Here is a 20,972-nt window from a genome sequence, read left to right as displayed (position 1 = left end):
CATACCATAATTGTTTGAATTCATTTGAGCCAAAATTTGCCGGTTTATTTCGTATTTTGAAAGTGTTTGGGATTACATCACTGTTAAGGCAATTTCGCAAAAACTCAAAAGTAGCAAATTTATTATTGGATTTCTTGACAATTTTGTAGTGTTGGTTATACAACAGTCTGAAGCCAGGAATCGTTAAGAATTTTGAAATATAATCATTACCAGAAGTCTGCATGGCTGAAGGAGTCACAAGATAACTTCACAAGGACGCTGGGTATGTTGATATGTAGATGTTCATCTCAAACAGATGGGCGTAGCATCTGGTGGACAGCATCGCTAACTTCTGCTTCTTCTTGTGTAGGAGGCTGTGACAACCTTCTTGAGCTCTATGGATGGATGGTAAATCTCAAAAAACGCGCGGCTAGAGCTAACTACACATGGAAGAACACACTTCTTTGTAGAAAATATATTTCGCTTTATTCAAGCCTTCTCAATTCTATAAAATAATAACCATATTTGCAAAAATTCTTAAGAAAACAACAAGCTTCATACTAGTTAAAATTAATATAAGTTTAACAAAAAACAAGTTAAAAATATTAAGAACTTTGAAAAAAAGAATTTTTAAAAGCAAAATAAAATCCAAATCTTTTTACTTTGAAATATGGTGTACCTAATTGTTTGAGAGTTTATGTACAACTGAATTATTTATTGTAATAGAAGGGGGGGGGGGGAAGGGTTAGCAGATGAAAATTGGGGACTAGTGTAATAAACATCCCAATGATCCCTCTCTAAAATATAAATAGACATAAGCTAAAACGCATGTAATAAACTTACAGACTAATGGTATAAAGACAAGCTTCGCTTTAAATCCTTAAGAATCATCTTAAAAAATTTTTTGGACTAAATATCATATTAAGATTATCATTTTGAACAAAATTTTCTATAACTAGAATGGTAAATAAGCATCAAATTAAAACCATTTTTTTAAGTAAATAATTTTGACTTTATACTTCTACTCGTGGTGAAAGTCACCTGAAAGTTATGAAAGTACATGACCATGTTGATGACGTGTAGTAATAGCAAGAACAAACAGCTAAATATTCTTATAAAGTGTATTAATTCAAGACAAGATAAACATACAATAATAATATTAAACTTTAAGGCAACTATTCACTTTTATGTTCGTGTCGTGTTGCAGAGCAATGTCTTGCTCCGAAACGGTTGACACAAGAACTAAAAGCTAAACTATAAAATACATGCATTGCTCTTAAGTCAGGAAGAAAGGGACTATACATCACATTTCTCCCTGGCTTTAACATGAACCTGGATTTCAAACTGTAATATTTCAGATTAAATATAACAATAGGTTTTACATGTTAATTATCATATATATATTATGAGTAGCGTTGAACGCTTATTAAATAGATAATAATTGATCTGGTATGACACCTGCCATATTTCTTTTTTTTTTTTATATATATATTTTATTTCCAGATCTTTAAACACTTCGTATACATTTTTTTTTTTTTATTATTTTGGTTCCTTAGAACTCTTTTGTGTTTTTTTTTTATATTCCTTTTTTCTTTTTGTGTTTTTTTTTCTCTTTTTAATATTTTTTTAAGAAAAAAACATTGATTAACATATAATCATTGAAAAATGCATTGATTAACACCTAATGCATTAATTACATAGTTATCATAAATGCATGATATAAAAATAACACTGGTTAACATATAACCATCAGATTTAAGCATGGTATTATAGAGCATTAATATGAAACATTAATTTTAAACCTTTTCGAGACTACTACTGCCTCAACAAATATTAAATACATAAAATAAAATATGAATTAATACACATAAACTATAATTATTACTTTCTTTTTCCAGACGTTCTGCTCTTCTTGCCAGATTCTTCAATATCCATAGGCATGATAGCTTCATCATCATTCACTCCAAGTTTTGCGGTCTCATCACACAAGCCGTCTTGAGACATCCTTGCCTCAGTATCACCAAGCATATGAAAACATCTTTCAAATCCACTAGTAACCGCAACCGAAATCGAGGTTGCAACGTTATCAACCTCCTCCTGATTATCCAAAATCTTTTGATGCTTACGACTAACCTCCTCTCCAAATTTATCAAGCATCATCAATATTCCAGGCGTGTGTTCCATCCTCATTTCCTCCCTCACTTGTTCATCAACACGCCATTGCTGACCTGACAATTCAAGGTCCAGACAAACAGGAATGTTCGGATTTAAGGGCTGATCCATCTGAACACAAACAGGATCCCCAAACCGAGTAACCAATTTGAAATCACCTTCGAACCACTCATTTACTTTGTGTTCAGGATTAAACTTCCACTCAATATTGGTTGTCAACAAACTTGTATAGACTTTTCCATCCAACTCCAATCTAAGTTCCTTTACTACATTCTCTAAAGTGGTATCTGGATCACATAACAATATCTGCTTGGCTAGAGTCGGACGGAGACGCTTGCAGCGCATCTGCATTTCCCAGGTCAAAACTCTTGCGTCTACTTTATCATTCACCAGACTACCTGCGTATGTGGCACTCACCAGGTTATCAATTATTTCTCTTTGTCCATCCAATCTAACATAACGTATCTCAGCTGGCATCTCTCCACTGGTGATTAAACTCACCGAATTCACATTTACAATGCGTGGAATGTAGACTGATAAGTTCATGTATTCATTCACTTGAATAGAGTCAATAAACACCTTAGCACTCAAATCCTGTTCAGACTTTCCATCAAGCCAATCTTTCTGTAACTCAAACAAAGTTGTGGATGGCATTTGCTTCAGAATAAAGCTTACTTTATTCACGACGTCTTTCCAATGTGCCAGGAGCCGGATAGCTGACACAACCTGCGTCTTCAACCTCAGATCAACGCTATTACCCACCGTTCTCAACACCGTCTGAAGGCTCATTTTACCATCTGCAGGTATGACGTCAATTTTTGAAAGTTGATGCCAATCCTCAAGTTCCCCCATATGTTTGATTATGGGTAACAATTCGCCCAACGTTTGACAGCTTTTTCTCTCATCTCCATCCAGGTATTCAATCTTAGCAAGCAACACCAAACTTGGTAAAATTTCGCAAACAAGCTTAGAGAGAAATATGGTTGCACTCAACTTATTCAAACTAGTTGTCTCGTTCCATGACAACTTTCTGTTTATAGCTTTAGAATGCTCACCAGCCGCCATCAGGTTGAGGTGTCTTGAATTCTGGCTGGTAAAGATAGGGATCCTGTCCACAGGCCAGTCTATGGAGTTGATGCATCTCCCCATCTCTAACTGCACCGAAAGCATGTTTACTAAATTCAACTTAAACCTTGGTTCATTATCAATAAGACGAGCTAAATCTGCCAGTGGCATGTCTTCACTGCTTAAAAATATGTTTCTCGTCGCCCTGCCCACACTCAACGTGGGCAGCTCAACGCGCGACATTACCAACACCAGCCGAGATGCAGAGTTGCTGACCAATGCAGACACCGGTAGACCAGGTTTGACTTGATTTCCTTCATTGACAGATTGTTTGTGGCGGCCATCTTCTTCGTTGCTCAATAACTTTTGATTCATTGTTGCCGCCGTAACCAACCTGCAAAAAATACAATATAATTAAATTTCAGCATCAGAATTTAAGATCTAGCATTAAATTCTTCCTCAGTAAATCTTTTTTTATGACACCATGAACAACAACAATACAACAATGCCAACATAGGAATTATACCTAACAACAACATTAACACAATCAAAACAAACTTAGCAAACAATGGTAGTATATCTTTGAACAAATGTTCTAAACCAAACCAAGGACCTGTAACCTGTTCGAAAAATGACAACTTATGATCAACAAAATCCAACTTAGAAGCTTGTCCATTAAAATCCTCAAAATCCTCTAACCCCTGATATTTAATAGTCTTATTAAAATCAGCAATAAACACCTTTTCATCGTTCAGAAAAATCTTTTGTCCCACATGTTCAGATTTTTCATTGGCAATGTGCAGAAGTTCGAGTCCCTGCCCCTGATTCCCAAGGAACAAGTTGGCTGTCAACTTCAAAAACACCAGACTTTGCGAGCAATTTAACAATTTTATGTCCTCTACTGCAACAATCATTCTACTATATTCTTGTATTCCAACTGTCTCACCTTTATAATCCACCAGCAAATGTCCTACTGCACATCCATAATCCACACCTAACTTTACTGGAATTTCAACCGCTGTACACTTTTCATGCTTAGCAATTTCTCCCAGGTATATAATTCTAATAGAAATAGAAGAATAGAAGCATATTCTGAACCCTTTTTTCGTCAGATCTAAGAAGGAACATTTCTAGCAGACAAAAGTATTGTTTACTTTCGACTCAAGCTGATGTGGATTCTTAAGAAATTATAGACTCGCTACTCGATAGTGAGGCAAAATTATTTTTGTGAAAAATCATCCAAAAGCACATTAAAAATCTACAAAATTAAACAAAATCATAATGTTAATAACCCTTAAGATTTTATTTAATTTTTGTAAATTTTTTTAATCGATTTTGGAGGATTTTTCACAAAGATAATTTTGCCTCACCAGCGAGTAGCCAGCCTAACTTTTTTTTTAAGAATCCACCTCGTTACTAAGCTTTCAAATTTAAACGAAATTTCTGGGCAATTAATTCTGATTCCGCAAAGCTTTCTACTAAGAAAATATACTGTTTACAGCTGACTTTTATGTATGTATGAAATGAAAAAAAACATGCCTTCGTAGCAAAATGTGTACACAATTTCAACCAATGAGATCCAATGTAAATTCCGATGCGATTCTCCTATTGGCTCAATCAGACATTCCCTCTCTTTCTTAGTACCTTTATTATAATTCTGAACCCATGATGCATCTGTACATTTGATCTAACTTCTGTTTGAGCACATCTAGAAATACTAAAAAGTTCCATCATCCTCTCATTCCTTTCTCTACTAGCCAAAAACATAGCATTCAAATCAAATCTAGCTTCCTGTTTTAACAAATCCCCAAAATAACTTCTAACAGCCGCCTTCGGTTCCTCTAAAAACTTGATACCCTCCAATTCTGTTACAAAAATGTTGAAATCCAGATGCTGCAAAGTAAGTTTCTCTGTTCCCATAATTTTAACTAAAATATTCCTTTCCAAGTTAGAAACAAAAAGTTGTTCATTCCACGTAGTTAAATTAAATGTATCTTGAAAAACTACCTTAAAATTACTGGCCGGTTTTCGCACTACATACGGAAAATAAGGAGAAGTTGATGTTGCCCACAAATGATTTTCTTCAAAATTCGCCACAATCGTCTTTTTATCATAATCCATAACAACATTTCCCTTGATCAAAACGGGTGTATTTTTTACTAAAATATGCAAAGTCCCAATAGCAAAACCTAAATTGAACCACATATTGTGCGCGTATATTCCCAGTGTCTTGCATTGAATATTTTCACCACCAACATCCCAGAAAGGTGACAATGTTCCATTAACCGTGAAACTGTGAACAGTTGGCAAGTCTATGTTTACTTTAAAACTAATACCATCATGCTGATACTTGCCAGAATGAAAAATCCTTCTACATTCGTCCATACTCAACTCTACCTGTTTTTCATGTGGCACGTCTAGTACGTGCACATGACTCGCGGTACCGCAAAACCAGCGCTCCAATTTTAGTCTAACCTCACAACTAATGGCTTCCGACAGTATAAAATCGGTTTCTGCTAACCCCAATAATTCCACAGATCTGACCGGTTCCATCCTATCATGCAAACAGGCAGCTGATCTAAGTTCAACATTACTTATTTGGGAACAATCATAAGCTGCTAACCGTGGATCCTGTGACGTATACATACCACCAACAATAATCAAACAATAAGTCTGCATCACAACAACAAATAACAAAATATCCAAGTACCTGACTCCTCTATCATCCTTGGATTTCTTCACAGGTACTGGTCCAGCACGTCCACTCTTTGAACTACAAGCGTCAGGCGACCTCTTGCGCATACCACGATCTCCATCTCGTCTATTCCGGTCATGTCTATCACCACCGCCGCTTCCTCTCTTGTCATCACGCTCCCGACGGTTTTCGTGGTAATCTCTTCTCCTGCAAATATTATACAAATTATTACAAATATTATTTTTTAATCAATTTTGCGAGGTTCCTAGTTACTACATCTGCTACTGAATAACGTTCTAATCTGTCTTTTTCTCTGTTTTGTCTATCCTCTTCCAATTTTTGTAATTGTACTTCATTTGTAGAACCTTTAGGACGACCTTTAACAGGAATAGTCTCAGACATTTTTTGCAGTTTTGCATTATCTAACGATCTATCTAATTCATCCTCCTCAACATCTCTACCTCGTTTAACACTTCCCCTTCGTTGTTCCAAGTTTACAATTTTACTTTGCAGTTTTGGAAAAGTGTCCTCTAAAATACTCATCCGAGATTCTAACTCTCTAGCAGATTCCATGTTAACATCCTCTACACCCAAACTGTTGTCTACTAAACTATTATCAGAGGTATAATCTCCATGAAAAACACTATCCTTACTAATAGTAGAATATGTAGAGTCTAACTTAGTTTTGTCAGTCGTATCATTCGTATCTACACTGTCAGAAATATGAGTACTTTCCAAAGTATCACTAAGATCCTCAACTAAATCATCTAAATTTTCATTATCCTGAGATACATTTGACCTTTGCTGTGACAACCCAACACCCAAAAAAGATTTCTCCAAAAAATCTGGTGTTACCTGTCCATCCTTCCGCCTTCCAACCACCTCTGGACTAGCGCCACAACTATTCTCCTCTTCAGAAACGCCTGAACAAGTTAAATTTCTTAAAGTATTGGGAAAGTCATAGTTTACTCTCAAGGTATTATCCACAGAGAAAAACTCATCTGTAATCACTAAGTCAATCTTTTCATCTGGAGTCAAGTCTAAAGTACTCTCAATAACATATATTTTATCCCTTGGTACAATTCTTACCCCTTTGTCTTTCAATCTACACTTTTCTAGGGGTTGAACCTCGAATAAACTATCAGAAATTACTTTTGTCACTAGACACGGACCCACCCATAGCGAGCAGAGTTTACGAGCTACACCAATCGTTGTGACGTCATAAAAGATATAACAATAGGAATTTATAGCTATCGGCCGACCTATCCTTTCTGTATTTTCTACCTGTAAATACTTCTCAGTTCTCTCTTGTCCAGTTCTCCAATTTTTGTCAAGGCACTCCAATAACTCTGAAAAATTCATATGTTTAATTTTCGAGCGGGTTAACGGATCAAATGAGTCAAGCGGAAGCTTAGGGTTTCTTAGAAACATCTTAAAATACGGGGAACATCCTAACCTCCGATTGAAAGAAGTGTTCATACAAAATTGTGTAGCTTTAAGTTTATAAGCCCAATCTCCATCTTGAAAACGTAAATCAGTCTTAAGAAACGAATACACCGATTGGTTGTATCTTTCACTGTAATTCGAATTTGCTGATCTTGGAGGGATAAAAATTTGTTCAATTCCCAACCTTAAACAAACTTCCCTAAAAACTTTTGATTTGAAACTTTGTGCATTGTCAGTCCTGATTCTCTCGCATAGTCCCCAAACAGAAAATAAATTAAACTTCAAACATTCAATAATTGTTTCAGCTTTAACATCCTCAATAGCAAACAACCACACATATCTAGTACAACTGTCAACTACTATTAAAATATGTTTACAAATGACTCCATTATATTCACACTCATTCAAAGGACCTAAAGCATCTATGGCCAACTCTGCCATAGCTTCCCCAGCCAAAGGAGAAAATTCTATATTATGATTATGTTTTGGTTTTTTACGTCTATTCAAACAAATGACACAATTTGCAACTGCCGCCGCTACATATTTAGACACATAGGGAAAAATGAAGTGACGATTAATCCTGCTCAAAGTTTCCAAATAACCCCTATGCCCCGCTGTAACATCTGCATGAGCTAACAAGAAAACTTTATTGTACATTCCAATAGGTACCACTACCCGTTCAATAAATTGAAATTCTTTCTGGAGCCGCATAGGTGAAGTCAGGATAATTAAACCATCTTTATAACTCAAATGTTCAAAAAATCTTAATATTTGTTTACCACGATAAGGCATTTGAGACAATTCTCTGGACGTAGGTTTGACATTATTTACAATAAATTTCCTCACCTCAACTAAAACAGGATCCTTCTCCAGGCTACGACTAAATTCTCTCGCCTTCAATCTGGATGCTATTTGACTGGCCGTCTCTGCTCCAATTCCTGCAATAAGACATAATTTAGGATCTTCCAATTGATATACAGTATCCAATATTAACTCTCCTTGTTCGTCTGTCGATAATTTAGATATCCTATCTTTACTATCCTTTAATGCAGTACGTGACAATATATCAACATTAGTATGCATCTTGCCCTGCCTATGTACAACCTCATAACTGAAGGTGGATAAAAAGTTTATCCACCTTATGGTGAGACCAACAAAATATCCGTTCTGCCTCCAAGTAGATAGATGTTTCAGTGCAGCTGAATCAGTTCTCACGATAAACTTCTTGTGTCTCAAATAACATTCAAATCTTTCAACAGCATTTACTAATGCACATAATTCTCCTTTATGCGCTGCATAATTGGCTTCATGAGTTGAACAAACACGTGACCAACACGATATCATCTTCTCTTGTCCATTTTGTTTTTGACTTAACACCGCAGACATAGCTGTAGATGACCAATCTGTATCCAACACAAATGGTTCAGCCTCCATCCTCCAATCCGGGAACGATTTACTTATTTCTTCACAGAACAATTCTCTAGTCTTTGTAAAGGCTTCCATACTTTTTTCATCCCATTCTATTTTACTACTGTTTCTGAATTTGTTCAATGGTGCCGTAATATCAGAAAAATTCTTGAAATATGAACCATAATAATTTATGAAACCAGTAAATCTTTGAATATCTTTACCTGTTTCAGGTACTGGCCAATTCTTAATCTTTTCAATATATGCTTGGTCCATAAATATGCCTTCTGCATTTATAATATGGCCCAGAAATTTCACTTCCTCTGCAAACAATGTACATTTTCCAAGATTAATCTTGAGGCCTGCTTCACAAAATGTTCGTAGTAGAGTATTCAAATGCTCCAGATGTTCCTCCACATTCATACTATATACAAGAACATCGTCCAAATAAACTAGGCAAAATGCCCTTAATTCAGGACTCAAATCCATTACTCTATCCATCAACTTTACAAATGCACTTGGAGCATTGGTCAATCCGAACGGAAGCCTCTTGAAACAATATTGCCGTCCATTAGAACAAAATGCTGTATATTTCCTGACAGATTCCTTCAAGTGCATTGAATTATACGCTGAAGTAAGGTCAATAGACGTAAAAATCTTCTTTCCTCCAAGTTTGTCAAACAGCTCACCAATATTAGGCAAAGGGTAACAGATCTTCTCAGTTATCTCATTTAACGAGCGGTAGTCCAGGACAAACCGGACTTTCACCTCGTTAGTATTTCCAACCTTCTTCTTAACAGCAAAAATTCCAGAATTAAACGGTGAATTACATTCTTCTATCACATCTGTCTCCAACCATAAATCAATCTGTTCTTTTAGTTTCTCTGCATGATGAGGATTGAGTCTAATCATCCTATTTTTGAAAGGTTGAGCTCCAGGAACCAACTGAATATCATACTCCTCCAAAGTACAAGATCCAATATCCGTAGGGTCAATCGATAACGCCTTGAAATTCTTTAAAAACAAACCAACTATTCTTCCTTTCAAAGAAACATTATCTTTTAAAAACGGAACTTAATCCAACTTCAATTTATCTTTAATAAAACGAATCTTCTTTAATGTTGTTGACACATCTTCTTTAACTCTGTTCTCTTGCAACATCGCTATCTTCTCCGCCAAAAACAAATTTCCAACCAAAGTACCAGCAGGAACAGATTTCTTAACAGTTTCAAAATTCGTGATTTTAGTCATAAGTTTACCGTTCTTTCCCACCTCAGTAATTCCTTCATTTATCAACAAGTTGTTTCGGCTACAGTAACCTTGTCTAGGAGCTATATAACACAACTGTCCTTCAGGCATATTTCCCTTAGTTGAAACTTCTACCACCACTGTACTTAATGCAGGAATTTCTATTCGATTTTTCAATGAACAAATCCATTTTTGGTCTTGTAACTCAGCTACATTAATCTCAGGTTTCTTAGTTCTTGCTTTCTCCATTTTCTCCAAAACCGTATGAACCAAATTCTTCACTACAATTTTCCGTTTAGCTACTAAATTCACACTGATTCCATGCATCTCAATCCTGTTGCCGTCTTTGGCAAATATCGTCTTCACGTTATTTTTGTTCAGCCAATGACTGCCTAGATTCATAGGTACAGTCATGCCAGAAATAACAAAGCAATCTTCTTGAAAACTGTGGCCTCCAATCTGAAATTCAACATTCCGAACAATACCATCAATCTTGATGCTGGAACCCTGCACGCCTGTTGCTTTCGAATCCGTTTCTTCAATCATACAATCAAGCTTTCTAGCCAACACTTGAGATATCAGGCAGCCTCTTGCATTGCCGCTATCAATTAAGGTCAGGATTTCCATGCCACCAATCTTCGTTGGAACGTAGACTTCAGCCGCTCCAGCCGCCATCTCAGAATCTTCATGAAACTTATAAACAGCTATCTAACTAACACCAGCAGTTATGAGGTTGTAACTATCCAATTGTCTATCAAAGAACTATCTATCTGTCTACAACAAATAACAAAATAACGGAATAAAATAAATCACTCACCGACAATATTTCATCCACCAACAGAAACGTCCAAAATATCTCTTAATCCACAATCAACAAAACTTCTCTCCGGCCAACAGAAACATCTCAAAATATCTCTTAATCCACAATCAGTAAAACTTCTCTCCGGCCAATCTAAAATATTACAAACTTTTAGATGCCAATTGATGGATAAATCACTGTACATAAGAATTAATATCGATATTAATATATATATATATAACAAATTTTTACAAGACTATTTTTCGAACAGCAATATATATATAATGGTAATCAAATATTAACAACATGAAACAAAATCTTAACAACTCACCATCAAATAAATAATGATGACAGTATCTCTCAATCACCACAAACACTCTTCTCAGCCAATCTAAAATAAAATACAATTATTTTAGATGCCATAAATAAATGTTTTTACTGAACAAATAAACTTGCAACACAATAAAAGAAGTTGTATTAACATGACATGATCAAATATTATCAATCACCAAGCAAATTAATCTTTCCAAATATCATAAGTTCAATTCTTTTATAATTCAATAAAATATTACCTAACAAAACTATTATTGTCAGATTAAAACTGAGATGTATAAAAGGTTTAAAAGTCGAAATTCAACTAACTATATATCTCAATACCTGAGAGCACCTTCTTGCACAGCTCTGCTTCTCTGCGCCGCTCAACTTTCTGCACATGGCGCGCTCCACGCCCGATAATCATTGCAGCTACCTCTCTACACCACCCCATCTTGCGCATACCAGCTCTGAGAGATAGTGCAAATTTCTTTGCAAATATGTTCACTCCCCCTTTTTCTCAAACAAAAGAGACAGCTCCCCCATATATGCACATACCAACTCTGAGAGGTAGTGCAATCTTCTTTGCAAATATGTTCACTCCCCCTTTCTCCTCCAACAAAAGAGACAGCTCCACCATATTTGTGCATACCAACTCCGAGAGACAACCCCTCCCTTCCTTCATAGAAAGAGATTACTCCACGATTATATCTAATGCATTATAACAATTTTGCTTCATGAAATTCTAAACTTCATAAAAAATTTTGCTGAATCAACATTACTAAATCGCAATATAATTGTTTTAAAATCGAATACTTTTAAACTGACTCAACTTTTAAAACAATTTTCCACAATTCATCAAAATTTAATACTTCTCAAATATCTAATTTCACATTTTTATCAAATTTAATTCAATTTAAAATTCAACTTAATATTTTTCAATAGCAATTTTACAAAATTGTATTCCTAATTCGTTTTTCATTTTCACTTTTTATTATTCTTATCTCTGTTAGACTTCACAACAGTCTGAAACAAAAATGAATATTTTCCTAATTTCAACAAAACATAATCAAAAACTAAATTAATTATTTTGATTTCCATTATAACATAATCTCATAATTTCATATACGCTTATAAACAATATGTTATCTTTTCATAATTCAAAATAAACCATCAAAATAAATTATCACAAAATTAGAGTTGCTTCGTTCACTCTTTATCATTAATTTTGTTTTGTTGTTGTTTATTTACAATGCGCATAAATCAAAACAATGCCGCGTAACAAGTAGAAAATGGAATAAGGTTTTATGATTATAATACATACAAAACATTAAAACCATAAAATGTCATCTATAATAGCATTATTCCATGCCTCGACTTCCGCTACAAGATTGTCTTCATAATCACTTGCCCCTAAACCATCGACATGCGCCACTTCCTTTGTATCCTCCCCTTCTTTCACCTCTCCTTCAATTTCACCAACCAATTTCTGTTTATCATTACTATTTTCATTCTTTTTAAAACTCTTTTGCCCCGTCTTATAAGGAACAAAAGGCTTGTTTCCCCACCGCAAAAAGTATTTTCCTTTAGGATTAGGCAACTTTTTATCTCTAATATCAAAACAATCCCTCATCATGTGACCTTTTCTGTTGCAATAATAACAAATAAAACCACCTTGAATTGCGCCAATTAAAGGAATAAGTTCAGCTGGTCCACCAAATTCATCAGCTAAATCAATTTCACATTGATTTATTTCATATGACAAATTATCTTCATCACTAACCTGATCAATAGTTACAGGATTTGACTTGGAACCAACGCCACCAACCATCGTTTTAGCCAAAGCCATCTGGTTTGTTGTACATCCTCTAGCCATTGACCCTGAAATTTGATTAAATTGTAGCCCTTTAACAATCAATTGTGCTTTAACTATTAACTCTGTCCGAAACTTCGTTATCATTCGCACTTGTCCGTCACGCTCCAAATCCAACGCAAATTGACGCATCTGATTAGCCAAAAGTGGAGATAAAACCACATTACACACTTGAGAATAGAAATCCATGAACATATCATCAGTTGGTTTCGGATACGCACGTTTCCAGAAAGATAGTATCTTATCAAAAAATGCATCAATCTTATCATTCTCATGTTGCTTAACACTCAAATACGCATCTTTACACACATTTTTCATGTCGGGTGGTAAAAATGTCTCTCGCATCTTACACAAGTACCCCTTTAATGTTAATTGTCTATTCTCCATATCAGCAGGTTTTAGTGTATAACCACAAGCGGTTCTTACACCCACACATTTATCAAACAAAATTTCCTTACACACTTGATGATTAGTCATATGATAACGTCTAGTAGTCATCCAAAATCTCTCCAAATAATCATCAAAGAAAATCACATCATCGTCAACCGCAAATTCAGGCGCATTTTTTCTGAACTGATCATCAAGTTTAGCACACGTTTCATTGTACCTATGCACATTCTCCTCCCCCTGCGAAACATACAGAGATCTATCTGGTACATAAACAAGAGATTTACACCAACTAACCTGCGATTCACTCAGTCCAGCTTCAAAAAAATTGAGCGTATTAAAATCCTCCGCATCAACCTCAGAAAGGGCTGGCCACCACATGAGAACTCCATTGTAGATATTATCCACAGCATCAACCCTAGACAATTCCCAAAGTTTTATGATCTTATCTTCATTTCCCTGCATACCACCAAAAATAGGCCGAGAACCACCAGCAAAAAGTTTAGGCTTCTCTTCTGATCCTCCAAATCCTCCAGATCCACCAGCCGTCCTCTGCCACGGCATAGAGTTATTCAAACCATTCTGCTGGTTATTCGACCCATTCTGCTGGGTATTCTGCTGGTTATTCGACCCATTCTGCTGGGTATTCGAACCATCCTGCTGGTCATTCAAACTATTCTGCTGGGCAATCTTTTCAAGAATTCGCTGCTGGCCAGTCATAAACTCATCCACAACGGTCACATTCTCAGTCTTGATATCACTATCAACACTAGGCTCCACCACCTTATTAAGACGATCTTCTAAATCGTCCATCCGAGTAGCCAGTCCAGTAACCGCAGCAACATTAGTATCAACATTATCCGTCAACTCTTGAATTTTCGTCTCCAGTGGCGCTATACGCCCACCCAGCTCCGCCGCCACATTATCAATTCTAGTCCCAAGAGCATGGATCTCATTAATCAAATGCAAATCCTTCTCATCCTGAGACAACTTCCTCCACTCTTCAATGGTCAATCCCATCGTTCCAACACAAAAAATACCTGAACAAACTAAAAAGAAAAGAAAGAATACAATTAAAAGAAAATCTGAGCTATAGATTCGTACTACACTACTGCGCCAAAATGACGTGTAGTAATAGCAAGAACAAACAGCTAAATATTCTTATAAAGTGTATTAATTCAAGACAAGATAAACATACAATAATAATATTAAACTTTAAGGCAACTATTCACTTTTATGTTCGTGTCGTGTTGCAGAGCAATGTCTTGCTCCGAAACGGTTGACACAAGAACTAAAAGCTAAACTATAAAATACATGCATTGCTCTTAAGTCAGGAAGAAAGGGACTATACATCACATTGACAATTTATATCTTTTGAACTATTGTTAAATATTTGTATTCTTGGCAGTCTCCAATAAAGAGAAACCAGGAATAAGTTATAGCCAACAAGCGAAATGAATCTAAAACAATATTTTGGGGGCAGATAAAAAGGTCGTCTTCACTACAATAACGAAAAACAGCTGAAATTTCCAAATATTTTCTGAATTAATTCAATTGTTGGTTACAGCTGATAACCATATTTAATAACATATGTTGGGATTTTTGTGAATTCTTTAAATTAAACCATTACCCCCTTTAACGCGGACGCTAGGTACACTTTCGGAAACTAAATAGGAGTTCATCTGCAGACAACTATAAAATGATAGTAAAATACTTTGGTATTTACTTTAATGGATATGTAATGTAACCTCGGTGTAACCTACAGCTACTGGGACGAACTTAGTTATGCCAAATTCTATATCCAACTGACTTCCAAACCCCAACCTTTGCATAATATTTATTTGCAAACAACAGCTTATAATGGCTATCTCTTAGAGCTAGCCTTTCTCGTCCTTGTTCCTTTGTTGGCTGTCTGTTTTGCTTATAGGTGCAAAGCTACTCTTTAACCCAACGTACAGGAGATATTCCTCTAGTTTGTTTGTCCTCCTAGATATTTTGACCCTGTATGTTTGTCTCCTGAGGGGTTGTCCCTAGATCGTTTTTTCACCATGAAGGTTGGTCCCCCTAAAGGGTTTGTCCCAGTACGCTTTTCCTTAGTTCGTTTATCCGTAAATAAAAATCCTAAAATTTGTATCAGTTTTGTTAGTCCGGGCCTTTGGACACTTATTTTTCATTTTAATATATGTGGATTGTTGTCTGTAATACGATTTAATAAAAAAAATTCTTGATGTCTTTATCTTTATTTGTGTTTGTTTGAGAATTATTAAAAAGTAAATTTCCATAGTTCTGTTGTAAAAGAAAATTAAAAAAGGTTACAATAGAAAATAAAATAAATTTTGGTAATTTTCCATAAGACGGAATAGTTAGAGAAAAAATAACTCATAAAAGTCGAAGTTTTTTAAAGAAATTATTGTTAAAGGACGCCTGCAAGAAATACCGCGCTTTAACTGCTGAAAGACTGCCACAAGTAGACCCAATACCCCAAATTTAAAGCTTTCAGCTTCAATAACAAAAAAGTTCTAGTCATTTCAAAATAGCATTTTATGTACAATGAAATTTTTGAAAGATTTCTAATGCTTATAAAAGAAAAAAACAACATTAAATTACGTCGCCTAGACACAAAATTATAACCTTATCTTTGTCAGAAACTTAGATTGCCGGTAACTGAATACATTTCTACAATAAAAACACCACATTTTATAGTCAAAATCTATGAAAAAAATTCGATTTAAATTGCATTTTTAAACAAAAATCATAGTGGAAACAAAGGGGTAAACTAATACAACTCAGCTGTGATTGGTTGTTAAGCTGATTCAGCCTTCTGATTGGCTACAGTACACTCGGTACAATGCAACTTAAACTTAATTTTTTAAAATGATTTTGACTATAAAAATGGGTATTTTTATTGTAAAAATATAATTAGTTACTGAAAACCTAAATTTATGACAAAAATAAGCTTATAATTTTGTTTCTAGGCTACGTAGTTTAATTTCAAAGTTTTCAACATGAGCATTGCAATTCTTTCAAAATTTTTGTTGTACATAAAATGTCATTTTAAAATGCCTAGAAATTTTTTGGGCTCAATACCAGCTGAGTATCCACAAATTCCCCAATAGTAGCTGAATATCCACGCATATTTCCAAAGAGTAGTTGAATATCCACACTTTTCCCCTATGGTAGTTGAATATCCACAATAGTTTCCTATTGGTATTACTATTTTTATTATATCCTTTCATAATGCAGATTCCCATGACAATAAAGCACATTAATGCAAGCAATTAACACCTATCATTTTAATTAATACACATTTAGGAACCAAATATTGAAAATCCATAAAAGCGAAGCTCTAAAATGAAAGGACAAACTAACATTAACAGGATAATAATACATAAGTCTATATAAAATTAATGTAATTATAGTAAATTTGTTGCAAAACTGCTTAGGACATTTTGAAATTTTTAGGACTTGAATATTGAGATGCTTCGCTTATAACATTGTACCTTATCATTTGTTTTATTGCTTTCATTTATTACACTATATGAAAAAAAATTGTTAAAAAGGTTGAAAAGCAACATGTTTAAAATTGACCTACGGACTTTCTATTATAGAGTTGCTACGCTTCCTCAATCGTACCTTTTGTATTAAATTGATTCCAACATTAAATTCCAACATGTATAAATTAACAAAAAAGCTAACCATAATAATTGTTTGAAAACTTTTCCCCCCCAATGGTAGTTGAATATCCACACATTTTCCCAATGGTAGCTGAGTATCCAAAAATGACCCCAATAGTAGCTGAATATCCATGTGGATACTAAGCTGGTATTGAGCCCTTTTTTGTTATAGAAGCGGAAGGCTTCAAATTTAGGGTATTTGGTTTACTTGTGGCAGTCTTTCAGCAGTTTAAGCGTGGTATTTCTTGCAGGCTTCCTTTAAATTAAAAGCATTAAAAAAATATCAAAGAGCCAAATAACAAATATTTTTCTTACTTAAACAATCATGCGAATATCATATGTTAAACTAGCGGCTACGCCCATAGCGGCCTCTTGGGGCACTTGGAATTTGGAGGGGATTAGATTTTTAACTTTGCTTCAAATATAAGTAAAAAGTTCTATTGGAGGGGGGGGGGGGGTTATATTTTTCTGTGGGCGGCTACAGGTGATCTGACGAGGTCTCTGGTTTCATTTATTATCATCAGTAACTAAATTTGTATTTAGGATCAGTTATTAACAAGCAGCCGCGCAATTATGAAGGCTGTTTTAAATCATCCTGAAAGGTAATTTTTATAAATGTCTAAATCAACCTATCTATCCAACTATCTACCTATGTAAAGACTATGTAAGTCACTCTATGCTATAAGAACAGACCCTACAAGCAACCTTATTATCTATCTATTTATCCATCTACCCTACTATCTACCTATGTAAAGACTATGTAAGTCACTCTATGCTATAAGAACAGACCCTACTAGTAATTTTATAATATATCTATGTATCTATCCATCTATCTATCTACCTATGTTAAGGCTATGTAAGTCACTGTATGCTATAAGAACAGACCCTACAAGCAACCTAACTCCTTTGGACAATTACTATCTGACAGGTATAAACTAGTTTTTATGAATTATATTAGTATGTCATATATTTGAATTCCCCTTTTTAGGTAATAATAATTTGATTTTTATGAGTCTTAGTACTAACTAGGGATGGCAATCCGGATCCGGAATCCGCCCAATTTTTGGGCAAATTTTGGAATCCGAATCCGGAATCCGTTTTTTAATAGCGGATTCTGGATTCTTAATTGGTAGGCTAAAATTACAAATACAAATAACAGTTTTTTTTCAGACAAAACTTATTTAAAATGTGGCAGACATATACCTAAAAAGTATTGTATTGTTTCTTCTTAACTACAGGTATAATGGTAGCTAGCATCCAAAGTTGCTTTTTTTTGTAAGTATTTATTTTCATTTCACAGCTTTTCATGCTTCATTTATTTTTTTTTAAATGCCTTTTAAAATACTGCTAGAATCCGGAATCCGAATCCGGAATCCGCAAAAATTAAGAATCCGGAATCCGCAAGGAATCCGCCACTTTTTTGACGGATTCTTTTAAGAATCCGGAATCCGAATCCGGCCCAAAAATTCGACGGATTGCCATCACTAGTACTAACATAAATTTAATCTTTATTTAATAGTTGGAGTTCGTCCTAATGTCTGATTTATTAATTTATGGTATATTTAATGTATGTTATCATTCTTGTTATAACTCACAGTGCGTATGGAGGTGCTTTGACTTTTGTGTCAGAACCTAAATTGGGACATAGTGCATTTCATTACCCTAGGTTAGGTAACTTCATTTCACTTTTCAACAAAATCTAAAATGCAGCCGTTTTTGAGAAAATTAGATTTGAAAATTTCAAGTTCAATTTTCATCCACTAGGAGTTAACTCATAACCATGACAAGAAAAGCAATAATTATCTATTTTAAATTTTGAACAACTTTGCTTTTATAAAGTCTGTCATAAAACCTCTCTATATATGATTTATGTAAGGCTGAATTTCCGTGACCTTAGCAAAGCAGCTGATAAAAATGGCCATGAATCAACTCACTTAAGGAGTGGTTTTATGAAGAACTTTATAAAATCAAACTTGTTCAAAATTTTAAATAAATAATCTTTGCTTTTCTTGTCATGATTATGCAGTAACTCCTAGTGGATGAAAATTGAACTTGAAATTTTCAAATCTAATTTTCTCAAAAACGGTTGCATTTTAGATTTTGTTGAAAAGTGAAATGAAGTTACCTAACCTAGGGTAATGAAATGCACTATGTCCCAATTTAGGTTCTGACACAAAAGTTAAAGCACCTTTAAACGCACTGTGAACTAGGACAGAGCAATAACAAAGGTGGGCAGGCACTGAGTCGCACCGAGTCAAAAGAAGCTTCAACTCCCAGAACTATTGATAATGGTTCATCTGTCTATCTTTCAAGAGAGCCCCATACTAGCGTAAGTTTATTCTACTAGCGGTTGCACTCCTTCCATCTAAGATCTCTATATTTAAAGGGGTGGGTGGGGGGTAGGGAAAGCACAAAAACAGCCTAAAACAATCCGCAGATTCAAATGTAAAAATCAAACATCCTAAAATCATCCATGGACAATTAAGAACTTAATAGCTTCGGTAGCTATAGAAATTTAAAGCTTCAGACAAAAAACCTTACTACCGTGAATACAAATTGTCTTGAAATTGTCTTAACTTCTGATTTTTTAAAAATGAAATACTGCGTTATTAGATTTTCATTTGGACAACACAGATTAAAATTTTATACGACCCCCATATAAGTCCTTAGAATAGAAATAGAAGAGTAGAAGAATATTCTGAACCCTTTTTTCGTCAAATCTAAGAGAGAACATTCCTAGCAGACAAAAGTATTGTTTACTTTCGACTCAAGCTGATGTGGATTCTTAAAAAATGATAAGACTCGCTATTCGATAGTGAGGCAAAATTATTTTTGTGAAAAATCATCCAAAAGCACATTAAAAATCTACAAAAATTAAACAAAATCATATGTTAATATCCCGCTTAAGATTTTATTTCATTTTTGTAAATTTTTTTATTCGATTTTGGAGGATTTTTCATAAAAATAATTTTGCCTCACCAGCGAGTTGCCAGCCTAACTTTTTTTTAAGAATCCAACTTTGCTTCAAGCTTTCAAATTGTAAACGAAATTTTTGGGCAATTAATTCTGATTCCGCAAAGCTTTCTACTAAGAAAATATACTGTTAACAGCTGACTTTTATGTATGTATGAAATGAAAAAAAACATGCCTTCGTAGGAAAATGTGTACATAATTTCAACCAATGAGGTCCAATGTAAATTCCGATGCGATTCTCCTATTGGCTCAACCAGACATTCCCTCTCTTTCTTAGTACCTTTATTGTCCTTAGATACACTTTTTTTTATAACATTTTTTAAATATTAGATCAAACAATCCTTTTAATCTAAGATAGTAAGATAATGATTCACAAAACTCAACTGGACAAATCTTCTACTTAAATTTTTTTTAAATTTTTTTTCAAAATACATTTTTCTAGGATAGTAAGCTTCATGACCCAATCAAAACTCCCCTGGATACACCTTTCACTCAGAATTTTGCAAAAATGAAGGAGTATAACAATACAAATAATAATTTAAGGTTATTTTCAAAGCGAAGCTTTTCTATAATTAGGGTCGGTCCGTTCGTCCGTGCGTCCGAGACTGATAGCTTTTTCCGTTAATTTAGGCCTGTTAAAATTGTCCCATTGATTGACAAATTTGCTAGTTAGGTACGATTTAGAAAGCGTAGCAACTCTATAATCATTACTAGAATGTCCGTATGTCCATTTAAAACATGTTGATTTTTTACTTTTTTAACAACAACTTTTTAAGTGATCTCATTATCCGATTGTTCTGATTTTTGGTATATTGATTCCTGGGACAACAAAGTATACTATAAGCAAAGCAACTCTATACTCAAGTCCTAAAAATGTAAGTATGTCCGTAAACATTATCCTGTATCAAAAGATTTTCAACAAATTTACTCACAATTTTGCTT

At 34.5% G+C, this 20,972-nt stretch overlaps 2 protein-coding genes across 3 annotated transcripts in view; one reads left to right on the top strand and one right to left on the bottom strand.

Annotated features, from left to right (window-relative positions):
* The window catches only part of LOC145328460 (uncharacterized), a 66,209-nt gene that overhangs the window by 42,375 nt on the left and 2,862 nt on the right, over positions 1–20,972 (top strand). For both annotated transcript variants that reach the window (XM_080172158.1, XM_080172159.1), the window contains exons 14-17: positions 17,601–17,659; positions 17,909–17,985; positions 19,268–19,386; positions 20,473–20,573. In XM_080172158.1, coding sequence (XP_080028284.1) covers positions 17,601–17,659; positions 17,909–17,985; positions 19,268–19,386; positions 20,473–20,573 — 356 coding nt within the window. The remainder of the gene's footprint in view (positions 1–17,600; positions 17,660–17,908; positions 17,986–19,267; positions 19,387–20,472; positions 20,574–20,972) is intronic.
* On the bottom strand, positions 4,834–6,858 carry LOC145328344 (uncharacterized). Its single transcript, XM_080171974.1, has 2 exons — positions 6,767–6,858; positions 4,834–6,118 (listed from the first exon to the last, which is right to left on the bottom strand). The coding sequence occupies exons 1-2, from the start codon at positions 6,772–6,774 to the stop codon at positions 4,834–4,836; spliced, it is 1,293 nt and encodes a 430-aa protein (XP_080028100.1). The 5' UTR covers positions 6,775–6,858.

This window comes from Acartia tonsa, chromosome 9, assembly GCF_053477335.1.
Source record: "Acartia tonsa isolate MP-2025a chromosome 9, ASM5347733v1, whole genome shotgun sequence".
Classification (NCBI taxonomy): Eukaryota; Metazoa; Arthropoda; class Copepoda; order Calanoida; family Acartiidae; genus Acartia; species Acartia tonsa.
Note: the sequence above shows the minus strand (reverse complement) of the source record. Positions and strands in the feature narration are given on the sequence as shown.